We start from the raw sequence: 15498 nt of genomic DNA, 5'->3' as shown, positions 1-15498 counted from the left end.
GTCTTCAGATGTTAACTACTATCATCATCATTGCATAAAAGGGTGTTTTAACAGCAGAAAGTAGGAAGGACATTACCTAATTTCAGAATAAAAGGCTGCTGTTACTCACAAAGCGGTTGGCAATCTTACTCCCACAATGTTTGTCTGTGTCTTCACGTGTGTGTATGTGAATGAGTGCGCAGGGACTTGTATGTGTATGTGTGAGTGCGTGCATGTATGAAAACTTCAGTACGAGCCAGTACCAGTCTTTGGGTTGGCACTTAGGAATTACTTAGTTTGGCCACACTTTTCCTTGGTGGTACCCTAACATTCCTGGAAGTTGTGCAGCTGGAAATAAGCATAAATAAGCAAGAGAGAAATAATTTTAAATGGCCGAATCCTCTTAGTGTTTCCTCAAAGGCTTATGACCATCTGGAAGCCTCTCTTTCCCTCCAGAGCCCTTCCAGTCCAGCCTTCCATCATACTCAGCTGTCACCCCTGCCCTCTCTGAAGGCTACCCCCCATCATCCCGGACCAAAGGGACATTCCTTACTTCCTACAATCAAGCATTTTAGCAAAATAACCAAGTCACACAGACTTGGATTCAAATTCCAGTTCCACCATTTAAAAGCAATGTGGGAGCTTCCCTGGTGGTACAGTGGTTAAGAATCCGCCTGCCAGTGCAGGGGACATGGGTTCGAGCCCTGGTCCGGGAAGATCCCACACGCCGCCGAGCAGCTAAGCCCGTGCGCCACAACTACGGAAGCCCGCATGCCTAGAGCCCGTGCTCCGCAGCAAGAGAAGCCACCGCAGTGAGAAGCCCGCGCACCACAATGAAGAGTAGCCCCTGCTCGCTTCAACTAGAGAAAGCCTGCGCGCAGCAATGAAGACCCAACACAGCCAAAAATATATAAATAAATAAAATAAATTTATTAAAAAAAAAAGTAATGTGACTTTGGGCAACCTACTTAAAACTTACTCAGTTTACTCAACTTTACAATACGAATAATAATAACATTTTCCTTGGAGGATAATTTGAGAGGATGAAATGAAATAATGTGCTTTACTTATGCCTTGTGTATCATACAGCAAACACAGTGATAACTATTAATAATCATTTATCCTTCATCCTAACAATGGAGTCATTCATAATCAACTATTATTTATCTTTTGTGATTTAAGTTTTCATATGCATTTGCTTTCTTTACTGGAAGCGTTTGCAAGCCTCATCCCTTGCTGATCCCTCTTAGCACTTAGCATAGTTTTTTTGTCTGTAGTAAATTCTTTTCAGATATAGATGGAGATTAAGACACTGGCTGACAACATTAGACAGCTCTCTTATGCTACTACCCAGGAGTGTGTTGCCATTCTCAAAGGTGCTTTTTGTTATTGGGCCTCTCATCAATGAGCCTTTGGAAACCCCATTAAGAGTTCTGCAGCCCCATTCTTCTTTGAACTTCTGCCTTAGGTCCTGTGACTTGAAGTTCAAATCTAAAAGAAGGTACTCCATTGCTGCTCAGCGGGGCTGGACAGCCTCAAGGCTGTCCTGGGAGATAGATGATCTGATCTCAAAGCAATCAGTCAACAGGTCAGTATCTCAGGGAGTGGTAATTAGTCTCAGGTTGGGGTCTGGTCACCAGGATGTTTCTCACTAAGTGGTTTTCCAGGTCTGAAAGGGACTGAGGTCTGTCACCTTTCTAGGCTTCTAATCTCCCTCCTCCCGCTCTGATTTGTGTAGCAGTCTCTCTCCTGTGGACTGGATTAATTGCCTCTAGTGGTTAGTCTTGGGTATATGTGAGATTAAGAGTTGGATATTGTGTACAAGCAGCTCATGCAGCTCAATATCAAAAAAACAAACAGCCCAATCCAAAAATGGGCAGAAGACCTAAATAGACATTTCTGCAAAGAAGGTATACAGACTGCCAACAAACACATGAAAGGATGGTCAGCATCACTAATCATTAGAGCAATGCAAATCAAAACTACAATGAGGTATCACCTCACACCAGTCAGAATGGCTGTCATCAAAAAATCTACAAACAGTAAATGCTGGAGAGGGTGTGGAGAAAAGGGAACCCTCCTACGCTGTTGGTGGAAATGTAAATTGATACAGCCACTATGGAGAACAGTAAGGAGGTTCCTTAAAAAACTAAAAGCAGAACTACCATACGATGCAGCAATCCCACTACTGGGCATATACCCTGAGAAAACCATAATTCAAAAAGAGTCACATACCACAATGTTCATTGCAGCTCTATTTACAATAGCCAGGACACGGAAGCAACCTAAGTGTCCATCGACAGATGAATGGATAAAGAAGATGTGGCACACAGATATACAGTGGAATATTACTGAGCCATAAAAAGAAACGAAATTGAGTTATTTGTAGTGAGGTGGATGGACCTAGAGTTTGTCATACAGAGTGAAGTAAGTCAGAAACAGAAAAACAAATACTGTATGCTAACACGTAGTATATGTGGAATCTAAAAAAAAAAAAAAAAAAAAAGGTTCTGAGGAACCTAGGGGCAGGACAGGAGTAAAGACGCAGACCTACTAGAGCATGGACTTGAGGACACAGGGAAGGGGAAGAGTAAGCTGGGGCGAAGTGAAAGAGTGGCATGGACATATACACACTACCAAATGTAAAACAGATAGCTAGTGGGAAGCAGCTGCATTGCACGGGGAGATCAGCTTTGTGCTTTGTGACCACCTAGAGGGGTGGGATAGGGAGGGTGGGAGGGAGACGCAAGGGGGAGGGGAGGGGATATGGGGATATACGTATAGCTGATTCACTTTGTTATACAGCAGAAACTAACACACATTGTAAAGCAATTATATTCCAATAAAGATGTTTTAAAATAAATAAAAAGTTCCTTAACAGCAAAAAAAAAAAAAAGAGTTGGATATTGTGGAGAGGGAAATGCCTCAACCTTTGAAACCTTTGAGAGTAGAAAGTGGTAAAGAATGAAAATGGGCACCTATTATAAACGAGCAAACAAAGAAACCAGTAGAGCTGCCTTTATTATGGAAGAAAACTATTAGGTTGAACTACATGAAATTGCTGACATTTGACTGCTTCTGACCTACAAAAACGCTTCATATCATTCAGTCTAATAGCTGTAAATGTAAGATTTTGTGTTTCTGTTTATTTGTTTGTTTTTGAGCTTCTGGGTTGTAGCTGGATTGCACTGGATACTGAGAATGAAGAGGACCGGATGGGAGGGAGCTTTTGAATCAGTTATCCCAGTATTTGATACACGTGGGTGGAGATGCCACGTGGATTCTTATTCCCAGCGTTCAAATTGGTAAATAGGATTCATGGATATCTTCTTTGCATGGTACTGCTGACGAGCTGGTGTTTGTTCCTAAAGGAAGTCGAAGGGTATTTCCTTGTGTTTTGTGGCATCATTGCAGGGTCAGCTCATCTCATGACTATGTGGATAGAGAGTCTCTGGGATCTGCTGTGTGGCAAGCTCTAAGGAAGCAGGGGTTGTGCCTGTTTTGTTTGTCCTTTCATCTCTGGTTCCTGGTGTGCAGTGGGCACTCATGTTGAAGGGACTGAAGAACTGGGCTCTGATCATCTGGTTGGTTTATTCTTCCTTGTGTGACCAGTAAACAGCCACCCCAGAGGAACACGTTCATTTCAGTTGCTTCTGGTTGGACTTCATAATTTCACATCAGAAATGTTCCTGCCTCTAGTGATCACTCCTCCCAGAGTGGAAATTTCGCTTCCATGAGCCACAGGGCCACCCATACTGTAAATCTGAGACCGCTTTCTATACCATTGTGTCTTGGGCTGGTTCCCCCCACGATTCTTTCCAGATGTGGAGTGCTTTCAGGTAGTTTACCAGACTCTTTCATTCCTCATCCGCTGTCTGGTTTCATGTTCCCTCACCCTCTGAGAAGGAGCCCTCGTAGTGTCCCACATATTGTATTCATGAATACAGAAATTTCAGGAAACTAACATATAAATTCTCATTATTTTTGGACTCATTAGCTGATTTTTGCCGCTCTTTGTTCTGCATATCTTTTAAATCAGTTGCTTAGCAATGCAGTAGTTTAGGTGTGTGTGTGTTTATAGTTCTATACTTCTTTAATTTGGGCTCTGAAATGAATTTATCGTCTTTGGATACGTTTTTGCATCTCTTTTTAGTCTATAGGTTATGGTACATTGGTGAGGCCTTACCAAGAAAACGGCCCTGTGTATTTGCTTTCTCTCCCATTGCCACATTCAACAAGTGGTCAGTGAGTGTCCTTTAGACAGGTTCAGTCTGTTTTCATGGAGGCATTTTAGCAATTTCTTGCCAGCATAGAACTGTGATGAATTTGGTCTCACTTCTTCCCCTCACTATGTTGAAGTGTGTATTTTTAATCTCTGTCCTTTGGACTTTTAAGTTATTTCCAGAAAGACACATCCTCCTAATTTTTAGGTGCAAAGCCCCGTTGGATTTACAATCTATTTTATTCTATATGTTCTCTTAGCAAATCTATGGCAAGAACAGAAATGCTGAGACTTTCATTTGTGGGCAACTATGTGTCAATTAAGTTACCTCTTTAAAAAAAAAAAAAAAAAGGTACCTAAAACATACCTATCACCTCTTAATTGACTTCTCAGCAGGCCGAATCCCATATGGGATGATTATTTGATAATTTGATAAGTGATAATTTGATTCTAGGCTTTCATCAAGGAATGAAAAATGTGAGTGGAAAGAGGATTAGAATGTGAAATGTCCTAGCTCCCTCTGCATTGCAGAGCTCTCCTATGGCTAAAGTTCATTTTTTAAAAAATAAGCACCCTTTGTGATATCTCTTTAGAATATAGATTATAAAGATGTAACTACTTTGGAAAAAAAGTGGAAAAGGATAGAATTTATTGCAATGGCCACGAGATGGCAGACCTAAAATCCAGACTTCTCAAAGAGATTTACGTGCCAAATCTCATCTTTGAGGATGCCTTAAAAGTCATCAGCTTTCCGAAGGAAAACTTCTATTGGTTATCCTGAATTGTTGTTCAGTTCCGTGGCAGGCACAGCAAGGGAGAACAGATTCAAGTTGATGGGAATCTGTTTAGCCCTCCTTTTTATCACGTATCACCTTCCTGCCCCTCCTAGAAGCCTGCTTTTTACCTGGCCGCTACGGTCATCCACAGCACACGTAAACATATCACTCCATGTTTCCTTCTCCCAACACAGGAGCACAGCTGCCTTTTTCCTTCCCATGAATAGGAGGTCTCTCAAAGAAGCTGCTTCCAACAAACTCGATTTTTTTGTATTTCTCTCTACAAAGATCTGCTCCACAGAACCTTAATTCGATTTTCTTCATATGTTGCATTAACGAAATTCTGGAATGTGCTTCCTTCTGCTTATATCCCTCTTAGAGCAATGACATGACAATCTGCTTTGTTTTTCATTATAGTATAGCCTATGGGGATATTCTATTCCATGTAAACATAAACAAAGGGAGGTTTGACTTAACACAAAAATTTCAAATTAAGAAGGGAAGTATGTAATTCAAGATACAGGAGGGCGATTTACTGCTCTGTGCAAAGACTCACTAACGATTCTCAGTAGCCTTAAATATAGAGGGAAAATTAAAATATACTATCTTTTGGGATAGTTACATAATACACACATGCATACACACATATACATCTTACCAATAAGAAAAAATTAATTGATCAGTCGCCTTGGGGGCCAAGCCTTGAAGTCAACCAAAAAGTTAATGTGATGAGGCAAGTCTCTTGACAGTAACTGATCATCCGTGGACAACAGGTTTAGTTTAGGTAGATGTTGGCAAAGCTCCGGCCCGCAGTGAAGTCCAGATGTATTTAGTTTTCTTATTATCACTCATCAATAACCTTTCCAGGGAGTCTAGTTGGGTGTATTTTATATAGAAAGCTACCTTGGCAGAGTTAAATGCTCAACACAGAAGCCTTCTCATCACTGAATGGGAATAACAAGAATGAACGAGCATCATAGAACATTACACTGACACAGGGTATTCTCTTGGGTCAGGGAGCCCTTTCATTTCACTTGCCCTCACTGCCTTCCAATTTTACCAGTTTTTTAAAGTTTTGGTCTTTTCTTTAATGAAAGAATTTTTTGTTGTTGTTTTGAAGTTGTTTGACTTTGGTTAGATTTTGCACTTGACCTTGCCCTTTCAAAGGTCACTTTTCAGAACACTCTTCCATTTCTCACACTGCATGAATCACATCCTGCCCACCTTTGTGTGGCCTTTCCTATCAGTTCAGACGGGATGATATTGAACAGTCAGACCGGGCTGCTCTTGGATGCAACTCTTCTATGACGGACATATTGTTCTCCACATTCAAGCTCTATTTTCTCCTTTAAGTTTGTTTGCAAAACAAACATCACCTCATGAAAGTCAAATGGGCAGCTTAACAGAAACCAATTTCAGAGGCTTCTCTGAGAGTCTATCTTGAAAATAAGAGACCCATTGGCATATTTAGTTATGTTTTCTACAAAGAGGACCCCAGTAGAAATTAATGCAAAACTTTTGAGTCTTTGCATTTGGTCGTGTCCATATTATGCAATAACAAGTAATTGCTAACATTTGTGTGGTCCTGTCCAACACTGGACAGCATCTCTACTTGCATCATCACGTTTAATTCTTACAACAGTCTGAGAGAGTTACTGTTATCCTTCTTAGTTCATTATGAGGAAATTGAAGATTCAGATGCATAAAGTAACTTGTGCAGGGGCACAGAAACAAAAGATATTGCTGAGATTCAAACCGAGTTATATTCAATTCCAAAACTAAGGCACTAAGTATCTTCTCCTCTAAAGGACTTCAGTGATATTTTATTTGTATGGGTAAGTTTTAAAAACTCAAAATAGACTAAGGTAATCAAAAGAAGTATTTTCTCATTTTTTCCCTCCCTCCCTCCCTGTCTCTCTGTCTGTCTGGATCAGGCACACAGTAGTCAATAATACTTCATACATGTCCTTGCCAGGACCTGGACAGAGGTCCCCCCCATCCCTTATTGCCTTTTTATCAATCTCCAAAGGGCTGGGAATGGAGAAAGCGATTTAGGATGAGGGCAGTACCTCTTCCTGGCACTCAGCCTCCTTTGACCTCAGGCCTTTTCCACACGGGAGAATCAGCTGGCCTCAGACTCACCAGTACCCCTTTGTAGCAGGATGCCGAGAGGTGCCGATGTCTTTGTATCCTGAAGCACATGATGCTGGCTCTTTAGAGCTGCCTGGACTGGTTGCACTTGGAGGAGCTCAAGGATGAGCCAGCTGCCTCCCTGGGTCGTGCCCTGAGAGAGTAGTGGGGTAGAAGCCGGTGCACGGAGCAAAGAACTTCCACAAGACTCGTGGTCCCTTAAGTCGTGTGCTATTAAGTTTCAAAGACAAAATTCCCTGTAACTGGAGTAAACGATTTCTTGAGGTCAGTTTTAGGTGGGCGACAGAGAGCAAACCACATTGAGTCTGGGCTGCCAAAGCCTGGCCTTTACAAATCTGGTCTGTTCTTTGTCCTTGCTGAAACTCACATTGTTCAAATATATCTCACCCTGTGGGCCCACCTCATGCAAGCTGTTTCACTTTCTGCGTGGGCCTTCTGTATACACAGTACATCATTCTACTGGTGGGTAGTGTTGATATTAATTGATATCAAAAGCCTTTTCTTTCTCAAGATGCCGTTTGAAAATACAGCTTTTAAAATTTAGGCAAATGAGCATCTATCTCCAGGGTTGATCATAGCGAACCTCACCCACCCTCATGCCAGGGGTAAGAGAGAGGCTGTTTTGAACAGGGTCTTTCGTCACCGTCTGTCTTAAGTCACCTCCTACTGAACTTACGGTTGAAGATTCAGGGTCAAGAGGGAAAGAAAACAGTAATTAACTGGGAAAAGTTGATTGAGCGGAATTTTTTCCCCCACATTATGATTAGAACATGACTGTGGGCTGAGCACCATACATAATGTAGGTTTTCCCTTGAAATTATCCAAACATTTCTTAATGGAATGCCTTTTTTAAGCATCTGCTTTTGTAATCGAATGTGTTCCTAAAGATGGGTCAGCTAACTAAAGCAAGAGCCCACAGGAAAAACTGTGTTAATGCTTCTCTCCCAATCTAATTTATGACAGTTCCTAATTGGCCCGCCTCATTTACAACTCCTAAAATTAATTTTAGACCCTCTCTCAGGGCCCAAGTCATCATTAATAGAACGACAGCAACGGGGAGTGAAATAGAAATGTTTATAAAGCTCCCTTTTAAATAGACTGTGATAAGTGACGTAGAGATGTATTACCATCGGAGGATTCTGGAACTCTCTTTGTGAAGGCTAGCCACAGGCAACTCTCGAAAGAAGGCATTTATCTTGGCAGGAGATGCCCTTCAGTCCTGTTTTGTTTTATTCCCTTGAGGATTTTTTTTCAGGGTGGCTAAGACCATTTTTTTGGTGTTTTATTAGCTGTATCTTGACTACCTCCTACAAACTGAATGACAGCTTAGGGTTATTAAATGTGTTCTTGCACATATTTTTATCCATTGTTAACCCTGACTAAATGCATGCAGGGGCACAGAATCCCCCCCTTTTTTCCTCCATTGTTGCCCATATTTGTTAAAGAAATTATTCCCCTTGACGTTTGTTTAGGCTGCACTTTGATAAAATGCTGTCTATGGTCCACTTTCTTAACTTGGCATTCAGCAGACTCTTATAGATTTATTTCTCTTTGCATTATCTTATCTTCCTTTCTAGCGTATTTGGGCTTCCTTTTCATATTTTAAGTTACGTTTTGCGGCATAGACAGATTACCTTAGTAATTGTATACTGCAGCATTGCAGTGTTCTAAAGATAATTCTGCAAGCTTTTGGCATATACTTAACCCCAGTAACTATCTAAAGATGAGTATATATGTTCCTTTTTATGTTGTCTGTGAATAAGCAAAACGGACAGATTAAGTGCTGAAAGTGACTTCAGGCTTATAGAAACTTTCTTCAGTTTGATGGGACAGTGACAATTTCTGAAGCAATGTAAATCTGGCCTTGAATCTAAAAGGTGGCTTACTTGATGAAGAAATTAATGAGGATTTCTCTTTGTGTTTCCAATTTATAGCCAAGTGTATATGCTCTTTATACTTGAGCCTTTTTAAAAAAAGATGTAGATGTAAAGGAGGCTTTACAGAGCTGCAAATACTTCAGTTTTCTCAGTTTTGAAAGGCTGAGTCAAAAAAAAACAACAACCCAGAAACATTTAATTTAAGCTTCCTAGTTTATTTCAATGTCTGCTATTTTCTAAAAACTGTGAAGTATTTGTTATTAAGTGCTTTAAGATATATCAGCTCATTGGCTTATGGAAATTGTAAAAGTTTAGAAGCTAATGTAGGGCTAGCAGATGAACTTATTCTTAGAAAAACCTTAGGCTTAGTATCCCTCACCCTCAAAAAAAAACCTCCTGACTTTCAAAGTAAGGTTAATGAAAATCCATAACCATGCAGAATTAGCTCATAATGATTTAAACTATTTGTTTAAAAGTATCAGATTAATAAAAAGTTATTTTAAACTCATTTTGTAAAGATTTTCCTTAAAAAAAACCCACAACATCATGGCTCTGTCAGCCCAGAATTAAGAATTCGCTTTACCTGGCATCCCTGTACAAATAGGTAATGGCTAGATATAACCTTAACATACTAAGAACATCTCTCCAGATATCCTAAAGTGTGAAATGTTCATATTTCTCTAGTTTTATATACTTTAAAAAAATCTTCTGCCAATTACTCTTTGATTTAAGTAGACTGGAATTACTGGAATGTAGATTTCAATCAAGGTATTTTAGAAGAAATTATCATCAGTTTAAGACCAGTATTTAAATGAGGGTTTCCAAATATGTGTAATCCTGTTACACTAATTTTATTCAGAGTTCTATCATTATATAATACCAGTACTTATAAAACAGATTCGTTAGCCAAAAGCAAACAAACCAAAAAGCAAGCAATCAATAAGGAAAAGGTTACAAAGAACAAAATTGTTATTTTGTATGGATATGAGTGTTGATGAGTGGTTTTAAACACACTTTTATAAAAATGATTTTAAATATATTTGAGGTTCAGTAATTAAGAATAATTAGATTTGGGGCTATATTTAGTGACCATATCTATAGAGAATTAGGAATTAATGATTTTCTTTGATCAAGAGAAAACTGGGAATTTTAAATTAATTTATTGGGGCTTTTGATGGTATTATAAGAGGAGCAATGCATGTTAAATAGATGAAGAGCCCAAGTTATAGAATTGTAGGAGAAAAGGAGTTTAGAAGGGTCATTCTTTAGGTCGATGATGGCTTTTAACAGCTACTAAAGCTATCTCATTCTGAATTTTGACCTGGCAGAGGAAAATGGGTTTAAAAAGGTCACGAAACATAGGAACATAAAAGTGGACATAGGGAGCCTGGTTAGGAGATTACTGTAATTGTCCAAGTGGGAGATGATGTGGATCGTACCAGACGTGTATGTGTGTGAAAATGTGTGTGTGCACCTACCTGTGTCTAAAGAATGAGAAGGACAGAGAGAACATACATACCTTGATGGGAAAATGAGGACATTTCAGGTATGCCAAGGATTTGAAGCATGTACCTGCAGTTTATTTGGTGACTGAAAAGCTTCATTTACAATTTTTTAATGTTTACTCTTATGATACTTGGTGGGAGGGAAGGATAACACAGCAAGGTATAAGGAGAAAAAGAGTAAAAACTAGCCTATCCATTCCACCACCATTAGATAATGACTTTTAACATTTTAGTGTATTTCCCTCTCATTTTATTTTTCTATGCATATGGTTTTATGTTTGGGGAATATTATTGTGTGTACATTTGCAAGTCAAAAACTGTGAAGGGTCTGAGATTTTCCCTACTGGCATTGCTAACAGGCTAGCCTGCCTCAGTTTCATGGACGCAGGCAGAAGACCAGAGGCTTTGGGGTCAGAGGCAACGGCTTTATTGCTCAAGGTGCAGAGAATAGCATCAGCATGTTTATGTCCATACCCCTTTCCCCAAGTCTCGTGGAGGCAAGGCAGGTGGGCCAGGTGAATAGCTGTATGTGCAATGGGTTTCATTAAAGGAGAGCAACCCTGAGCTTAGGGAACTTGAATCTTTTATAATGGGCAGTAACATGTCTGCCTTTTGCTCTGGAGGGAGACACTATCGTACATGGCAGTAAGCATGTTTACCCTTAGATCCTAAGGGAGACACTACATCTATCTCCCAAGGCTATTCACTCTACAAACACCCTTGGAAAACTGTGAGAATAGAAGATAATACCTTTGCTCATAAAATGTGCAGAAATATGAGACTCATGGAGTCTCTCAACAAACATAAATCTTTTCATATGTCATTGCTTTTTTTTCAATCAGCATTTTAAATGGCTGCATATAGCTGTAAAGAGGGAATCGTTGGGATATAGCAAAATGTACTGTCAACTTCCAGTTTTCCAAATAATGGTCTTTTCGGTTGTTTCCATTTTAAAAACTTGGAAATTTCTATTTGGGGCAGAGTGGCAAAAAATAATGCAATGACTTTGGGTGTGTTGTAGCTAAGTTGGAGTAGATGGCATTTGGGTTCCCCCCGATTTGAAGTCCATGCAGCCTCTTCACCTTGGCCTTATGTATATGCAGTGGCCAGGAATGGCCAACATGTCTGTTGTCTCAAGATGTTCTCCAGAGGAAGACAGCCTCTGTGAAGCTGAATATTAATGCTGTTATTTGTAGTCCAGCCTGCACTGGTTTTCTTCTGGAAAGTGGAGATATTTCCTGACATTTCTGCTGCTCACATCTGACCGATCCTCAGACAGAAGCTCCTACTGCCTGGCATGAGCAGGACCCAGAAAAGTCCATACAAATCCCTATAGTGGAAAGGGAAAAAAATCTGAGATCCAAATAATGACCATCTTGTCCAGACATCTGGGGAGGGCCTGGTCTGGTGGTGGGGATTAAAGAAAGGCAAAACAGCATCATGACCAGGTTTTAGTCCTAGGACTTGTGTGCAAGAAAGTACCCAATATGGAGGCTTTCCTGGGTCTCTAGGGTCTTCTAAATTATCTAGAATATTGCTGAAGTGACACAAATGGTTGAGACAAGTCCTCCTCAGAGGAAAGGAGGACTAAATGAAACATAGCAGGAGAGCCATTTCTTAGTCAATAATGGTCTCAGAAAATTCCAGGTTAAAATTTGTGACAGATGTTGACAGAAAATTGCACTGTAAAATGGGAGCAAGAAACTGTAATACTTTTCTGAGCGAGCAATGATCAGTGATTAAACAGCAGTCAAAGCATTGTAATTTTTTTAAGTGAGAGCAAGAGTTATCCAGTGGTGTCTTCCACAGTTTTTAGAAAGTATAAAGGGAACTTACTTATTTCTTGAAGAAACATTTTTTTAACATCTTTATTGGAGTATAATTGCTTTACAATGGTGTGTTAGTTTCTGCTGTATAACAAAGTGAATCAGTTATACACATACATATATCCCCATATCTCCTCTCTCCCACCCTCCCTTTCCCACCCCTCTAGGCGATCACAAAGCGCCGAGCTGATCTCCCTGTGCTACGCGGCTGCTTCCCACTAGCTATCTATTTTACGTTTGGTAGTGTATATATGTCCATGCCACCCTCTCACCTCGTCACAGCTTACCCTTCCCCCTCCCCGTGTCCTCAAGTCCATTCTCTAGTAGGTCTGCATCTTTATTCCCATCTTGCCCCTAGGTCCGAAGAAACATTTTTGACATCTGCTTTATGCTTAATGCTCTTCTAGAAGCTGGAGAATTGGTGGTGCACAAGACAGATGCGGTTCCAATTCATGGAGTGTCAAGTCTAGAAAACAAAGAAACAAAAGTATCTTAAGATCTTTTCAAATAGTAAAGCGTTCCATGAAAAAACAGTGTAACGTGACAGGCCAGTGGCTTGGGTACAAGGTAGAAGCTGGGAAGACACTGCTAGGGATAGTGGCTAGAGAGGGCTTTTCTGAGCTGAGACATGCCATTTGTGGCAAAGGCATTCCAGTCGGAGGGAATGGCAGAGCAAAGCTTATGAGGTGAGAACAAGTGTAACATTTTCAGGGACTAGAAAAGAGATCAGGAACGAAATGTGCTAGAGGCTAGTGATTGAGGAGGGAGGAACGGAACAAGATGACCTCAGGGAGATGCTCAGAGCCAGTTGGTGTAACGAGTTGCAGGCGTCAGTAAAAGGTCTGAATTTGAAGTTTAATGGGTGATGGAATGGACTTGTCATGCAACCGAATGGTGGAATCTGGATTTATATTGTTTTTAAAGACTACTTTGGTCTCTGTACCAGGGCGGCCAGTGGTTACCAGAGCTACACCAGTGGTTACTGGTGGTTGGGAGAAGTTTATAGGAAGGGAATGAAGGATGACTTCTAATTAGGCGGCCTGGGCTACTTAGTGGATGGTGCAGTAATTACTGAGATAAGGAAGACTGAGAAATGAGAGTGGTTTTTGGTAGAATGGCGTGGGAGAGTTACTAATTTTGTTGAAAATTTAAAGGAGACCCTAGTAAATATCTCTGCATGCCTTTCTTCCAAAGAAAACCTTGCATGATAAAAATAATACTTGATATTGAAGTTGCTGCCCAATTTTGAAGTTGCTGAGTCGTCTTGGGGTACCTAGAACCTTACCTGGCAGATGGCTGGCTGGCTAGCTGGATGGAAGGATTGACAGATGGATGAATGGTTGAATGACTGGATGGATAAATGGGTAGATGTCTTAGAAAGGAATGGGCAGATTGACTCCCTCCATTTCTCATATGCAGCTGTGTCTGTGAAACCATCAAAAGATGCGTGCTTCAGAGGACACAGTGTGTTGGTCTCAGGGATTCTGACCCGAACTACTTTGTACATTCTGAGAGTCAAGGAGGTAGTTTTTCTTAAACACTATCCATAGGTCCTCCCCATGAGACAACACTTCATGGCTCATCTCAACTCTAAATGCTGATTTTTTTTTCACTTTATAAAAATCATCACAATCATCTTTATTTTACCAGACAGGAAGCACTGCTTGCGGCAATCAGTGAAAAAGATGCAAACATTGCCCTGCTGGAACTGTCTGCCTCCAAAAAGAAAAAGACACAGGAAGAAGTGATGGCCCTCAAGCGGGAAAAAGATCGACTTGTGCATCAGTTAAAGCAGCAGGTGGGGCCTTTTGCACGAATGGTGTGTTTTGCTGGGTTTGGGGTTTGGGGTGCTTTCTCTGGGTTTAGCTACTCTTCATTTTGCCATCCGTCCTGCAGGCTCACGCAGCTAAAACCAGGTAGGAGCGAAATGGCCCAAGTTGTCGCTGGAACAATATTTTATTGCTTTTCTGTGTTTTTGTGCATGTGCCTGGGCTTGTGTGGTTTGCAACCAGTGCTGTTTTCCTTTCTTTTGTATTAGCATCATCTCCCCAGAAATAGCTCTCAGCTCTCTTCCTTCCAGTGGACTTTCTATGACTTCTGACTAAATCCTAAAAAGTACTAATTAAATTCTGGGCACCTTCTTTCCCATTGGACTTGTTACCTTCTGTCTTGCTCACTTTCTGGGCCCAATAGTAACTCCCGTCATCCAGTTCTTTCGATTTCTTTCTCACCATTCTTCCAACTTTGATTCTTCACCTATTTCCCAGGACTTTCCGGCCAAGGACCCTTTCCCACCCGCTATGCTTGGAGACCTCCTCAGCCATTATTTAGTCAAATATTTTTCTATTACCTGTTTACCCCGTTAACCTGTTTTTCCCTCCTCTCTAGGCCACTATACTTCTTCTGAGGGAAAAGGAAGAAGAGATAAAATCCTAACTTGTGCAGAAAGTTCTTTGCTTTCTGGAGGGTTTTCTAGTAGTGACTTAAATGGAAATATATCTACCTGGAGCATATTGCAAAGTCATCCCCGAAATCTTCAGGCATTATTTCTCCTCCATATCTAACTTGAGGGCTTTTGGAATCAATAGTTAAAGATATTCAGTTGGATTCTAGCTTCATTATGAAACCCACTCAGCAGATAATGGCTCAATGGTCTGTGGTCTCACAAGGTGGCTGCCACGTCTTAGCTAGGGCCGCCTGTGAATGCCACGTGGCACCATGTGGAGTGCGTCCATATTGATTTCAGCCCCCAGGACTGGCTCTCTGCCTGCTGGGGAGATCTGGGCTGAGCATAGTGTGCAAGGTAAATGGAAAGGAAGCCCGAAAGGAAAAGCTCTCTCCCCTCACAACTGGGACAACTTTTTCCCTCCTCAGGAAGGAAAAGCCATCCTTTGGCCCTGAACCAGAGTCTTATTCTCATGGGGCTGCCTTGCTGTGTGAGAGAGAGAGAGAGAAAAAAAGAGAGAGAGCACGAGAGCAAGCACTGCCACGCCTGGGTGCCCTCTCCTGCAGAGGGAAGGTCCCAGTCACTGCCAGACATCGGGGTCATTCCGCAGAGCAGCATGCCTTGCTAGTGCTGGCCCCAGGGGTCGGGGGCCGCTTACATCTGACCTCTTTGTTTGGGGCTGTGCATCTTCTACACCAGTTTCTCCACCCACTGGG

General features: G+C 41.1%; 1 protein-coding gene across 1 annotated transcript in view; it reads left to right on the top strand.

The window, feature by feature from the left end:
* Positions 1–15498, top strand: part of ERC2 (ELKS/RAB6-interacting/CAST family member 2) — a 750321-nt gene that overhangs the window by 685227 nt on the left and 49596 nt on the right. Inside the window, exon 14 of the mRNA XM_060021473.1 lies at positions 13987–14134. Within this exon, the coding sequence (XP_059877456.1) occupies positions 13987–14134 (148 nt within the window). The remainder of the gene's footprint in view (positions 1–13986; positions 14135–15498) is intronic.

This window comes from Delphinus delphis, chromosome 10, assembly GCF_949987515.2.
Source record: "Delphinus delphis chromosome 10, mDelDel1.2, whole genome shotgun sequence".
In the NCBI taxonomy this organism is placed as follows: Eukaryota; Metazoa; Chordata; class Mammalia; order Artiodactyla; family Delphinidae; genus Delphinus; species Delphinus delphis.
Note: the sequence above shows the minus strand (reverse complement) of the source record. Positions and strands in the feature narration are given on the sequence as shown.